The following is a 14,404-nucleotide window of genomic DNA, read 5'->3' as shown; positions in this document are numbered from 1 at the left end:
ATCTGCAATAGGTAAGCAGCTTGGTGTGAAGAAATCAACTGTGGGAGCAATTATTAGAAAATGGATGACATACAAGACCACTGATAATCTCCATCGATCTGGGGCTCCACGCAAGATCTCACCCCGTGGGGTCAAAATGATCACAAGAACGGTGAGCAAAAATCCCAGAACCACACGGGGGGACCTAGTCAATGACCTGCAGAGAGCTGGGACCAAAGTAACAAAGGCTACCATCAGTAACACACAGTGCCTGCAGTGCCAGACGTGTCCCCCTGCTTAAGCCAGTACATGTCCAGGCCCGTCTGAAGTTTGCTAGAGAGCATTTAGATGATTCAGAAGAGGATTGGGAGAATGTCATATGGTCAGATGAAACCAAAATATAACTTTTTGGTAAAAACTCAACTAGATGTGTTTGGAGGAGAAAGAATGCTGAGTTGCATCCAAAGAACACCATACCTACTGTGAAACATGGGGGGGGAAACATCATGCTTTGGGGCTGTTTTTCTGCAAAGGGACCAGGACGACTGATCCGTGTAAAGGAAAGAATGAATGGGGCCATGTATCGTGAGATTTTGAGTGAGGACCTCCTTCCATCAGCAAGGGCATTGAAGGTGAAATGTGGCTGGGGCTTTCAGCATGACAATGATCCCAAACACACCGCCTGGGCAACGAAGGAGTGGCTTCGTAAGAAGCATTTCAAGGTCCTGGAGTGGCCTAGCCAGTCTCCAGATCTCAACCCCATAGAAAATCTTTGGAGGGAGTTGAAAGTCTGTGTTGCCCAGCGACAGCCCCAAAACATCACTGCTCTAGAGGAGATCTGCATGGAGGAATGGGCCAAAATACCAGCAACAGTGTGTGAAAACCTTGTGAAGACTTACAGAACACGTTTGACCTCTGTCATTGCCAACAAAGGGTATATAACAAAGTATTGAGATGAACTTTTGTTATTGACCAAATACTTATTTTCCACCATCATTTGCAAATAAATTCTTTAAAAATCAGACAGTGATTTTCTGGATTTTTTCTTCTCATTTTCTCTCTCATAGTTGAGGTATACCTAGGATAAAAATTACAGGCCTCTCTCATCTTTTTAAGTGGGAGAACTTGCACAATTGGTGGCTGACTAAATACTCTTTTGCCCCACTGTATTTGAAAAGCAAAGTGGCTTATAAGGTATTTCAAACCTACCTTTATACACACTAGCTTTAAATATCACAATGTTTGCACTCGAATTTCCCAATTGTACAAAAGCCCATTAATACTTCTGATCATATTCATGTATACATCACTTTGATTATATTCTAATTTATCTGGTGAATTGTGTCCAACAGCCCTCGAATGTACATCGACATATTGAATATGCAGTTCCATTTTCTCAAACAAAAAAGGGACTACACCATCTTTGAGGCTTTACAAATAGTATTACATTTTATTAATATATTTTCATAAAACAAGTTTAAGACTGTATCAAAAACTCAGTAAAAACATTAGATTTTTAACCATTTTTTCTTATGGTGATATCAGATATGAAATGTACATAATTCACATATTGTAGTGGTTTCTTTGTTCCCCATCATATTGAGATAATGCATTATTTTTTTTGTGATGGGCAGGTCAACGTTCTTTTGTACCATCACAAACTATAAAGTCATTTTTTTCCATGATTGTGATCATAAATCTAGACATACAAGTAAAAAATAAAATTATTTCCCACTCTGGCCCTCCCTTTCCCGACTAGGTTTACTGATAAAACACTAACATTATGGAGTTGTTTAATTTCACAGGCACACGATTATGTACATCCCCCCCCCCGTCCCCATGCCTCATTGAACTGACTACAGGCAGTGCACTTAACATAACAGTGCAACACCTAGAGGCAGAGCAGTGATAATACAGTACTCTAAGCCCGCCCACCCACCCCTCATAGCGGCAAAACCAACTCAATATAAGACAGTGGATCTACCTCATTGACTATGTCGCTAATTCTCACCCTGCTGAGAAACACAGCATTCCATTGGCCCCTTCATTATTGTTGCAGCAACCACACATGGTTTGCCTTGCGACCACAGACATCACCTTGGCAACAGCAAAACCAGTCATCTCAGAGGCAGGTTTCAGTGGCACACACATTAACAAAGAAAAAAAAAGTAATTATTTGTTTTGTAACTTAATTAGGCTACATCTACAACAGGCGTGATCAGTGTAATGTCTTTAGTGATCAAGTACCAGAGGAATCTCAGTCACGTGGTAATTCAAGGATACAAAAAGAAAATATTTTTCTCCTTATTGGACTACCACTCACTGCGTTCAATTATGCGCAAGACACATAGTGCAAGGTTTAACAAGAATTTGCATAAGTGCAAGGATTGCATGTTATTGTCAAGAGGGAGCAAAGCATAGGAGAGAATAGGAGAGATCAAAGTCTAGGAAACAAACAGATATTTGTGTAACGGTTTCATGCTTTCAGTTTGGCTTTTTGTATTTCATTCCCCTCTAGAAATAACAGGTGCAAAATCTTAGTAAACCTAGCCGAAGGACAGATAAGAGTGATATAGAAACTCATAAAGATTAACACTGTGAGGAAGAGCCTCAAGTCTGTTGTCATGGTGACATCTGTTCAAAAAGTCCGTGTGGGCTTCAGTCTTTCCTGCTTCTTTATTATTTTCTATACAATAGAAATAGTACATCATTGAAGATAAAATTGACTCTTCTTGGCAAAAACAGACAAAAAAGAATTTGCAAGAGGTCAAAAGCAGATCTGAAGGACAATGAAAAAAAAGAGGGCTAGAATAACAAACTCTTCCCCATCCGTTCGCCCTGTGCCAGTAGTAGAATTGTACAATATAGTGTCTTATCCATGACGGTCAAATATATGAGTATGGTTGACTGCTCCTCTACAAAGTCAAAGCATCAAACACGTGTAAATTTACTCCTGTAGAAGTTTTCAACAAGCATCCCTACGTTGCACCTGCTTTCCAAACTGAAAGCTGTAGTGTGCGTTAGGGAGGCACGTAGGGAGGGGGGGACCTGTACGAGGTCATGTTCTTGGGACGAGAGCCTTTGCCCTCTATGGGGACAGTAAACGGTGGTGGGGGCATGTAAGGAGGTGCATTCGGGTCATCATCTTGATACATAGAATACTCCTCCAGTAGATCCTGGTTAAGTAGGGTACTGTGGGGGCCAGACATGTTAGGGTACTCTGGAGGGGGGAGTGGGGGCTTTTCCTCCTGAAGGATAAGCGGGATGCTGGAGGACGGGGGTGACTTGGAATCATCCAACTCATCTGCAAATATTATGGGTACTCCTTTCTTGATGAAAGTGGCCTGCTCCTCTATGGTCATCTTCCCTTTGCGCTTCTTGCGGTAGCAGACCATAGCAATGATCCCTGCTATGAGCAGCAGGGCAGCTACCACTACCGCGGGAATGACTGTGTGGAGATAGACATCGTCACTGCTCCTGCGACCTGTCCCAGGTGAAGGAGTGGCTGTAGGAAGAACAGGCATTGGCACTTCTCCTGGCGGGATAAACGTGTAGCTCTGACATTTATTGGTGCCACGAATGGAGATGTTAATGGGCTTGAATTCAGGCTCCATAGCTTTGATGAAGGCCAGTTTAGGTGTCCCTTGGGGATCAGAGATCCTGCTGCTAAGTACTGTGATCTGGTCCTTTGGACAAGGACTCTGCTGGAGACTGTTGTTGGTCCATTCCACCACGATGGAGCCTTTAGTGATGCTTCGCAGAGTTACTGTGCTGCTGTTACGATCACCGAGGGCATACGCCAATTTTTTGATCAAAAGAATCTTCTTATGGACATCATTGCTTAATGTTTTGGGGTCGCCATGGAAGCGGGCAGCAAACACAACTGATGGTTTGTCAATAGTAGACCAACGGTTGACTTGAACCTCAAATGCATCCATGATGCTCTTCCCGCCTTTATCAGTGGCCAACATGAAGTACTCATGTTTCCCCTCATGCTGCTCCTCTGGGAGGCCGTACAAAAGCTGGATTGTGCTGTTGAATTGTATCCAGGATGTTTCACTCACTGCTTCTTTGGGGGTCTTCTTCAAAGTCAAACGCAGCTTATCAGTAGTACCATCCTCCTTGTCAAAGAATGTATCAGGAGGAATTTTAACCTCAAAGTATGTGCCAACCCATACATTCACCTGATCAACGGCGTTGCGGATGTCTGGGTTTTGATTTATGTCTGGAGCCAAAGAGAGAGGAGTTGTGCGTTTGGGCGGTTTAGGCGTGGTAGACTTGGGTTCCCTGGGTGCTGGGGTGGATGTTTTGGGTTTCTTAGGTTTCCTCGTAGAAGTAGGTTTGGGTCTTTTGGTGGTGCTTGGTGGTGTTGGCACAGCAGTGGCCTCTACAATTGTAGGCCGGGTCATGGTGGGCTGAATGGGCATGCTGCTTGTCGTTCCGAGTACTCTTGTGGGTTGGGGAGGTCCAAACGCAGGTGTGTGGGCTATCTGATCTCTAACCCTCATAGTGGGCTTTACTGGAAGAGGCAAAGGGCCTCTGACAGGGGGAGCAGAGACCTCTGTTGCTGGAGCAATAGAGGGCGAAGTAGGGGTGGGAACAACACGTACAGGGGGCTCTGGGTGAGTGGTCGGAGGAAGCAGGGAGGGCAATGGAGTGGGAGTATTGTACAACTGCCGTCTGACCCGTTTCACGCCATGGGGCTTTTTGTTGACTATGTGCCAGCCGACCACAGGGTATCCCAGCCTGCCTGACATGGTCCCATTCTTAGCTGAGGATTGGACGCTGCTTATGTCAGGGATACTGCCCTGGTCAAGGCCACATCCAAGCTTCCATGACAGAAGGGCTCCATTTTCCACCACCTTCTTAGCATTCCCCGGTCCAGCCATGAAAGCAGACATGTCAAATAGGCGGTTGTTGACAACAGGGACCACCCTCATGTGCTCCAGGGCCACATGAGAGAATTTCCTCATAACGCCCAGTAGGTTGACCCTCTGTTCAGCAACCATCTTTGTCAAGTCAGCGTCCAAGATGACAGTGAGGACAGTGACAAGCTCCTCTGAGCCACAGGTGAAAGGCTGGATGCCACTGATATCAGACTGCAGAGTGAGCAGGGCTGGCTCGGTGTCTGCCCGTTCTTCAGGGTACACTTCAATAGAGAAGACGGTACTGGGGAACACTTGGCTGCCAGTCTTGCCAATTATCTCCTCTCCTGACACCAAGATATGATACACACCTTTATCCTGCTCTAGGGCCAAACCTCTCAGAATGCAGCTTTCTATGTCCCAAAACAGCCAGGAGGGCAACGTCTCCTTCCCCATTTCAGTGAGCTACAGGAAGAAAAAAGAAACATTGTTAATATTTTGAATAACAGAAGTCAGCAAATATCAAACTTTACCTAATTTGTAATGTGACAAATTACAGTTATTAGTTATGACTGGCCAGTTAACATGACAAAAGTGATGTTGTCAAATGACTTTGTTTGAGTAGGAATTGTATTAGAATATGAATCTGAAAGAAGTGGAAGTATATACTTTAGCTTAGTAATGGTCTCTTAAATGTTTGGTAATGACTTAAGAGTGAATTGTTTAATGTAATTATAAGCCTGTGAGCCTGAATTTTAAGGCTGCCAGTCAAACAGGAACTAGGATTAAACCGAGCTAATAGATGAATGAAGAACTTTCAAATATCAAGAATGAAAGCAGAAATGTTTTCACCATCTCCCTAAACCCCGCCATATTACATTCAGTTTATCAAATCTTACCAATATGAACAGGAAGCAGGGTGAGCGTCTATTCATAATAACTATGTGAGTCATCACTCTTCATTTTGAGTTATTACTGCATGACAGGATATCATTCTGCATCACCACTTGGGCCAATAATAATCTCATCGCATTCATAAGGCAAGACTGGAACAAATTGCACCAAAGCCAGCTTCAATCATCAGTGATACAGTGATCAAAACTGAAGAGATAAATACTATATATTATCTAGAGTCAAAGAAAAACACTGTATTCCCCTTAAGAGATATAAAAAGAACAAGAAGATAGTGATGTTACATACTCTGCGGTATATATGTCATTTTTTGATTATACCTTTCAAAAATGACACTTAGCCTGCTTCTGTTTGAACCAACAGGAAAAAAGACCTTCAGTCCATCAGATTAAAGGCAACCCATACTGCCCTCTTTATCAGGAGTCTCTTTATTTAACATAAATACTTTGACTGATTAATTAAAAATGAACATTAACTCATTTATATTCCATACTTGTAAGTACCAAACACTTATTTCACCAAAGAAAGATTCAATATGAAAATACTTCCCCATGTCAAATCAGTTTTTTTCAACAACGTTCTTTTCCTATTATGTCTCATCTTCCGTTTACTTTACCTTGACATTACACGTTGCATTTGCGGATCCCGTGGGAACCTTCAACTGGAACACCTGGCCCACGATTGCCGAGGAGTCAGGGATGCCAGTGTGCACTCCCCCATTCTTTGCAGAAGAATCTGGGATAGCTGTGGGCGGCCCCTCACCGACTGAAGATGCTGCAGCCTGGAGCTCAGAGAGCACAGAGGACTGCATAGAAGCCTCCAGTTCCACAGATATCATCTCCACAAGTGTCTCTTGCTGTTCTGGCGCAGCGCCGTGGGCCATAGTGACAAGAAGCACCACTACCAGAGGGATAGTCCTGCACCAAAGAAAACTGCTCCTACCAGCATCCCCACAGCTCATGTTTTTCCGTTTATAGTGCATAGCAATAGGCCTTTGGGCTGCCCAACAGATGTCTATGAACAACTTAGGAGGCCACATGCACTGACGTCCGTCCGATGATATGCTTGTAGGTCAAGTTCCCTAGTTATTGGCTATGCTCACAGATGCAGTGGTCTCTCTTTGTTGTCCTCTGTGATCCATGAAGAAAGCCTTGGCAGCCTGTTAGACAGCCATGTCAGCCAGCTACGTGAGAAAACAGAAGAGAAGAAAAAAACATGAGTGTGACGAATGCAAAAAAGCACAGTGCAAATATAGAATTAGTATAAACGCTTCCACAGTAGTGTTTCTGCTCCATGACCGCAGCACATCCTGCAACCCCAATTGTTACCAAGAGTTTTATATTGCACGTTTATTAGACCCTCCAGAAAAACGCGATTCTGCGATCGCAGAATTTACCGCATAATCAGCAAAATGGCGCAGATTTTTAAAAGGCCGCATATTTATCAAAAGGCCGCATAATCCCCGCATTATTCCACACAAAGTTGAGAAAAAAAAAGTCAACTCGTCTTGACGTGACGTCATCAGCTCGCACATCACAGAATGTAAACAAAACACTGTATAGAGTGAACGTGTGGAGCTCACACGATAGAGAAAACACCAGGATGAAAAAATCTAATCCATCTCATTTACCGACGAACATTTCTACTAAAGACCGGGCAAAAAGTGGGGGGAAACTATTCTGCACCCCGTGCAACTGTGTGTTGGAGCATCAGAGAAAATTGACGGGGACGACCCACTTTGATTCATTCAAACATTCGAAAATGCTTTCTGCTGCTGCGGACAAGAAAGCCAAACAACTCACGTTCACGTAGGCATCAACCTCCAAAACCCTTTCGAGGGCTACAAGAAACTAAGTGAGTAGCCTACAAGATTGAAGCTGGTCAGATAACAAACGAGTAAATGAAAACATAATGAGGCGGAGAAGTGTGTGTGTAGGGGGGGGTGTGTGGGTGTGTGTGTGTGTGTGTGAGATTAAAATAGCCCAATTGCTTTTACAATAAATAAACATTGAATGTGTTTAATTGAATAGTAAAGGGGTTTAACGTTAGTGGCAGGTTGTGTGAGAGAGAATAAATAAGACAGCCCAATATTTAAAAAAATTGTTATTCTTTTTCCCCGCATATTTCCGCATATTTCACAACTTCCCGCAATTTCACCGCATAAAATCCCCGCATGTTTAATCGCATAATCAAGGATTTTTGCCCGCGTTTTTCTGGAGGGTCTAGTTTATACTTCATAGTATGCATTTATAATTCTAGTTGTTTGAAAATGGTATTACGCCATCACAGAATATGGTAGTAAACTTGAGTATGATGGTGCGGCAACATTGTTCAATTCCTTTAGAATACCTGATACGGAAACATACTTTTGCCTCGTCCTAAATCCCTCTGTTTACTATCTAGTGCACTATGTTTACAAGGCTTGTGCAGATTGTGCTCCCCCTACCAATATAAAAAGGCATTAATTGTCTCTGAAGCAGGAAATGTACTTATACAGTCTATAAAAGCTTGTCATTATTGACAATTGACTTAAAGCATTTCATTTGTTTACCAACTATCTTTTGACATATACAGCAAACTAGTGTGTAATTTGATAGAGACGGAGGTAAAGGAAGGAGGGAGACCGTCTCAAATGAACTTCTATGTCTATGAAGTCCATTTTGTATCAGGGAAAGGAGTGACTTTGGACGGAGAATTTGTCTTCCCTCTAACATTTATAGTAGAGGAAATATATATATTTCATAAACCATAACAAAGATACTGGCTGAAAACACTGGTCCCAAATTAAGGCATGCAATTAGTAATGTGTGCCAACAGCATTCAAAATAGATTCTACACATGAAGTTTCAAAGTAATAAACAGTATTAGAAAAATGGACATATTGATCCCCTACTGATCTTCACTTCTCTGTCATGGCATTTTCCTAATAGCAATTCTCACGAGATGCATGCGTGTCAAAGGTTGTTTGTCTTGGTTGTAAGTTTTAATTAGGTGCCCTCGGGGTTGGAATTAGAGTCTCCATTGTGCTGACCCAGCCAACCTCAATCCTGTAGCACTCAGAAACAGGCAGAGGAGGGTCATCCAATCGCCTGGAATCCTAATGCCTGACTGGCAGAAGGCTTTGACGTCAAATTATACAAATGATTGCCCCTTCAAATGGCCCCAAACCCAGGCGCCTTCTTACAGGCGATCTGACTAAAATACATGTCAATCAGGGGCTAAACTTTCGATCAACAACCCACATCATGAAATCAGTGAATTTATACAAAACCCAATGTTTCAAAGTGAGTTTAATGCGGTTTGAACTCACCCCACAATGTTTGGATGATTCATTCAAGACACAGCAAGTAAAAAAGGCTGCACTGCAATGGGATAGGATCTCATGGAAACCAACACAAATGTTTCAGTCAAAACATTTACATGCATCTACCCTAGGACCGGAAGAAACTCAAACTCATTGTCTTAGGATAAGATATGGAGTTAATGAACACATTAGATTGTCATTATTCTTCCAGCAGAACTGTACACCTCTAAATGCTGGAGCAAAAACTCTGAAGATCAGTTTGCAAGTGCACTCATCCCAGCTTTGTCTCTCTCGCTCACCTCTCTACCCCAACAATCGGCCATATACATTGCTTTAAAGGAATAACATTCAAATAACACTATCACTGCTGCCCTGGTGTCAGTCTGACATTTAAACATCTGGTTTGTATTCCTTCCTGCAGGAATTTACATCAAGTACCTAAAAACAAGGACAATCTATAACAGTTCCATTCATCTTTAGTTCCCAGCATCTGAAGCAGTTCTTTTAAGCTTTAAAACCCATTTAATTAGGCTTGTTTGCAATTCATGTCCTCTAAAAGGCGACTTATCAAAACAGTTGAGTGACTGTATTTCCACTGTTGAGGAGGAAGAAAGAATTTCAATAGAGAACATTGTTGCTGGTGGGAGTGACCGGAATCTCTGTGGGAATTGGCATTAATGGTGGGAATTCATGCAGACCTCTCATTTGATATCATATGTTGCAAAGGATAAGAATGAACAAAATGTAATTCTTCTCCCTTGTGTTAAGACGTTGGCCTCAGACATTGAGGGGCCCTTATTCAGACTAAGGACAAGCACACGTTTAAATACCGTAATCTTCCTTATCTGCTGAATGCAGCCTTCTATTTACCAGTGTGATCATACCACCAAAAGCTACTTTCTGCAATGTTGGCTTTCCTTTGCTCCCTTTTAGAATAACTGCTCACTTTCTGATCTGATCATACAATAGTAAGAAGCCTGTACCTCCATAGTGGTGTAGAACTGAGCCAGTGCTATTGAGACATGCCAACCCACTGCTTTGGATGAAAATCCCAAAATGTATGACTCATCACAGGACAAAAAAACTACATACTAAAAAGGCATTCAGTTAATTATCTGTTTGTGGGAATATCAATCGTGTCGGTAGATCATCTACACTCTATGATTAATGAAAGCACGAAGGCCAATACTTGAGATGAAACAATGCAGACCATTGTGTGAAATATTTGTATGCAGCTTTCATTGTAAATGGCAACGATCGATATCTACCTCAGGTATATGTTATGGGGTTTCTGGCACAGGAGGGAACTGTTATGACTAGACTGCCAGCTGGGAAAACTAGAACATACAATCAATTCACATTCACAAGGCTGATGTATCCTACACTATGCTCTTTGTAGTTTTAAATGATGAATGGATTTATCAAATAAACAACGTTAAATACACAGATTATATCAACAGGAAGAGTCACTGTAAAAAAACTTTTTTTTTTAAAAGCAGTAACAAACTGATAACCAGTTGTGCCAATGTGACATTGTCAACTTCTTGTAAATAGAGTACAGAACCATGTCTCACCTAAACCATTAAACAGGTTGAGACATGCACCTAGTCTGGAATATTTATCTACTGAGCCAGTTCAGTTGCTTTTTCACCCCATCACCCATTCCCCCGGCTCAACTCTCATGTGACTCCGAAGATCCTAGACAAAAAGATCAAGGAGTCTCTCTTACTTCAAAAAATAAAGAACAAAAAAATGTCTCTTTTAAGTCTAATTTCACCCACAGGTCCTAGACTAAAATTATCCATTACAAAAAGTGGCATCCACTTTATTTTTTAATATGAATAATTTCATGACACGGATAAGTCCAAACTGGCGGACTCTATGTCAGCATTAGCTTGTCAAGGTTTAGGGGTGAATTATAGTATTAGAACAATTTTATAATTTGTTTGTGTATATTAACATCAGTATTTGTGCATTACATCAGTATGCGGTTATTCAGTTTTACAGCTCAAAACACATGTTTAAGTGTGCAGTACATCTTTAAAGGCTGAATCTTCAATGGACTACAATATGCCAGCTGAGTGTAAAAGCAAAACGTATTTCTTGATTCATCTATCAATGTGTGTTTATATGTAAAACAAAAACATTAACATGAAAATAGGTTTGACACATAGGCTTAATTTAATTCAGAACGAGCACACCTAACCTCAGGCAGTTGCCACAGACATATGGGGTGGAACAAAACCCTCATCTGAGCATCAAAGTAAGCTCTCCACAATGTGGCCTAGATTATATCACATTCTCATTTCACAGTGTGCTAGTAATTCAGAATCCAATTTAAACAACATCTCATTAAGAAATATGAAACGTTTTAATAAGTCGATTTAAAGTGTTCCAACACGCCGATCAAATTAACAACAAAACAATACCATAATGAAACATGTGCATAATGGAACATGTAATGAGGATGTGTCATTTAAAGAAAAGCCCAAGATTTAAAGGATGCATAATAAGATGAAGCCATATTGCCTGTTGCTTATAGGATTGACCTTAAACGCATTATTTCAGACTTAATAATAGAAACGTATATCATGTACTTCATCACAATCATTCTAAGAGAGCACAAAAAGAATATGTGTTGAAGACAACCTGACTCAATCAAATCGCACACCGCTAATGGAGGGGATAAATAAGTGTTCCTTGTTGTCATCATCATAACAACTTCTAAGAGCACTGGAGTTAAGCTATGTGGCAATTCTACTGACACATTTAAGAGATGTAGTTTCAAAAGCCCAAGTGATCCAAACAAAGGGTCTCTTGCAAAAACGATTTTGGAGTTGAGTATAACATAACTTGATTTTCAATACAATATCTATTAAAACCTCACTGTGAGGAGCCTTTATATGTAGGGTAAATAGTACAAGGACACAGGCTCAAGTTTGGGTAATTTCTGGCCATTTCACAAAGACGCCCTGCACTTCTGGGGGGACAAAACCGTTTACAACCACAGTATCTTGCTTTCTGCAGTTCAGCAGTAGTTAAAACTTGAAAATCGTCAAAAATAATTAGGGCTCAGATGCACAGTGGCACTCAGGGCCAATTGAATTGACGTACCACATCCAGCAGCCTCCAGATAGTGCATGAGCTGAATAACAAACATATCCACAAGACAAGCTTGCTTTGCAATTGGATGTTTCCCTTGTGTTGCCCTCTACACTGTTCAACCAACTAATGAAATATGTGGAGAGAAAACACGAAGTCGGCCTTGGCTGAGTGAAAGTCTAACCTGGCATGATGACCCGAGAGCAACTCGTTTAACGCTACAAGAAAACTAATGTATGCTGTCAAAACCCACTGTTTAAAGTCAATACATCTCCTATGTGTTTTTCTGCGAATTAATGAGATTCTGAAGCATGAAACCAAAGTAAAGGTTTAACTGTAAAACAACACCAAATCTCTGCTCTTTTAAGCTTCCCAACAACTTGTATCTGAACATTATCCGTCATAAAGATGTTCTTAATTCGTGTAAACTGATTAACATTACACCTAATGATGTGACATTATAAGACACATTATACCTAATGATTGTGACATTATAAGACACACAAACTCGTTAAATCTAACGTTAAAACTCGTTGGGAAATCCAAGATAACTAATACTAAGTTAGGCTAAACCAGCCCTTCCCAATGTAACACCAGCAGCGATAGAGACCATGTGGTTGATAACACACAAATACCCTTTTTATCGTGTGATTAAACACAACACCGTAAATGCTATTTAAATCAACAGTTTTAGGGATTGATATGTTTGTCCCCGCAGCCAGTTACCGTGTTACCGCTAACGCTAGCTAACTAACTCAGACGTTAGCTACCGGGCCCGTTTCAGTTGCCCCCGTTTCTATTGGACTATGTAGAAGAGGCCTTTGTAAATGATAACGCCGCCTACGACATTCAACCTTGATAAATCATTTAACAACCCACAATAAGTAAACGCAGTCTTTATTGGTTAATAAATCCCCAAAACTGCCTTAAAATTGAAAGCCGCAAATTCACTAACTAGTGCTATTTAGTGCTTGCCTGCATCTGCCCATCACTAGCGCAGGGATGCACCTGTTTTATTCTAGCAAGCTGCTGCTGCTCTGCTGGGGCATCCGCCACTACACAAGTGCCTAGCTCTATACAAATATTTCCCCTAACGTTAGCTGAGTCAGACTGCGTTGTTTCTGATGTTACTGACAAAGCTCGCTTCTTCACAATACCCTCCATTAAGGCATTCACTTTCAAACGTCGAACACCAAAGTCGAATAAGAGCAAACGGATTGAGCAATGATAGCCACTGAGTGGAGGCTAACTAACAAGCTATCGTCAAGAGAGTAATGCCGATGACAAAAATAGCTGGTTACCTGTCCAGTCTGCGGACGGGCAACCGATCTAATTTTGTTCATGAGCCAAGTTAAGACCGGATTACAAGGGTTGCTTTTTCAACGATGCTATAGTGAAAACGGCGACAGAAGACAATTCAAACTGACCTTGTTAGCGAGCTAACGTTAGCTAACCCGCGCCGTAATGTCTCCTCTTCTGTGCCGCGGAGACTTCCAAAATGCCATTAAACATGCGCTTTCCCCTCAACGCCACAGACGCATATCTAGCATTTAGAGGGTAGAGTAACTGTGCATAGTAGAAGGGGAACAGATGCCGCGCTGGTGAAGTTAGTCTACAGATAGTTCACTGCTCTGTATTGTAATTATGTCGGTAGCAGCAACCCCTCCCTGACTGCCTCTGTCCTCTTCGCAGACAGGTCTACAGGTTGAGGCCAATCGTGTGTGTGTGTGTGTGTTTGTGTGTGCGTGCGTGCGTGAGCCAGCATGACTCCGCCCCTCTTTCGTTAAGAGTCATGCAGGTGAAAAAGATAAAATATCACTGAAAGGATTTATTGTTTGCCTGTACTGTGTCGGTGCATCACCTCACAATTGTGTACACAAAGCAGGACAAAGTATTCAGACCTTGTACTTCAGCAAAACTAGGAAGGAATACTCTGCTACCAGTAAAAGTCCTGCATTAAGCATTGTAACTCAAGGAAAAGTACAAAAGTTTGAGCAACAAAATGTACTTCAAGTAAAAAAGTTTAAATATTCATCAAGAATGGCCCATTTCAGAATAATATATTTATATGTATTGATTATAACTATTGGTGCATAAATATGTTTATCAAAGCTGGCAAAAGTGCATATAATTGTAATTACTTTGGTAACTTGTGTGTTTTACTCCCAGTGTAACAAAAATATTATGTAACTGTCGATTAAATTTCACATTATTAATCCAAATCTGCAAAGTAGCTAAAGTC

At 41.4% G+C, this 14,404-nt stretch overlaps 1 protein-coding gene across 1 annotated transcript; it reads right to left on the bottom strand.

The window, feature by feature from the left end:
- Positions 1 to 1,401: 1,401 nt before the first annotated feature.
- Positions 1,402 to 13,885, bottom strand: LOC307035747 (dystroglycan 1-like). The gene is made up of 3 exons (XM_079675418.1): positions 13,590 to 13,885; positions 6,373 to 6,939; positions 1,402 to 5,309 (listed from the first exon to the last, which is right to left on the bottom strand). Exons 2-3 carry the CDS (start codon positions 6,793 to 6,795, stop codon positions 3,000 to 3,002), a joined length of 2,733 nt encoding a protein of 910 aa, XP_079531544.1. The 5' UTR covers positions 6,796 to 6,939; positions 13,590 to 13,885; the 3' UTR covers positions 1,402 to 2,999.
- Between the last annotated feature and the right edge of the window lie 519 nt (positions 13,886 to 14,404).

Source organism: Notothenia rossii, assembly GCF_949606895.1.
Source record: "Notothenia rossii genome assembly, chromosome: 4".
Classification (NCBI taxonomy): Eukaryota; Metazoa; Chordata; class Actinopteri; order Perciformes; family Nototheniidae; genus Notothenia; species Notothenia rossii.
This window is presented reverse-complemented; position numbering and strand designations above follow the sequence as displayed.

Bases quoted from the DNA above. Each gene is read 5' to 3' on its own strand.
- LOC307035747 (XM_079675418.1), bottom strand. From the start codon at position 6,795: ATGTGGCCTCCTAAGTTGTTCATAGACATCTGTTGGGCAGCCCAAAGG. The intron at 5,310-6,372 runs GTAAAGTAAACG...TTCTTCCTGTAG, and splicing joins ATGCAACGTGTAATGTCAAG to CTCACTGAAATGGGGAAGGA.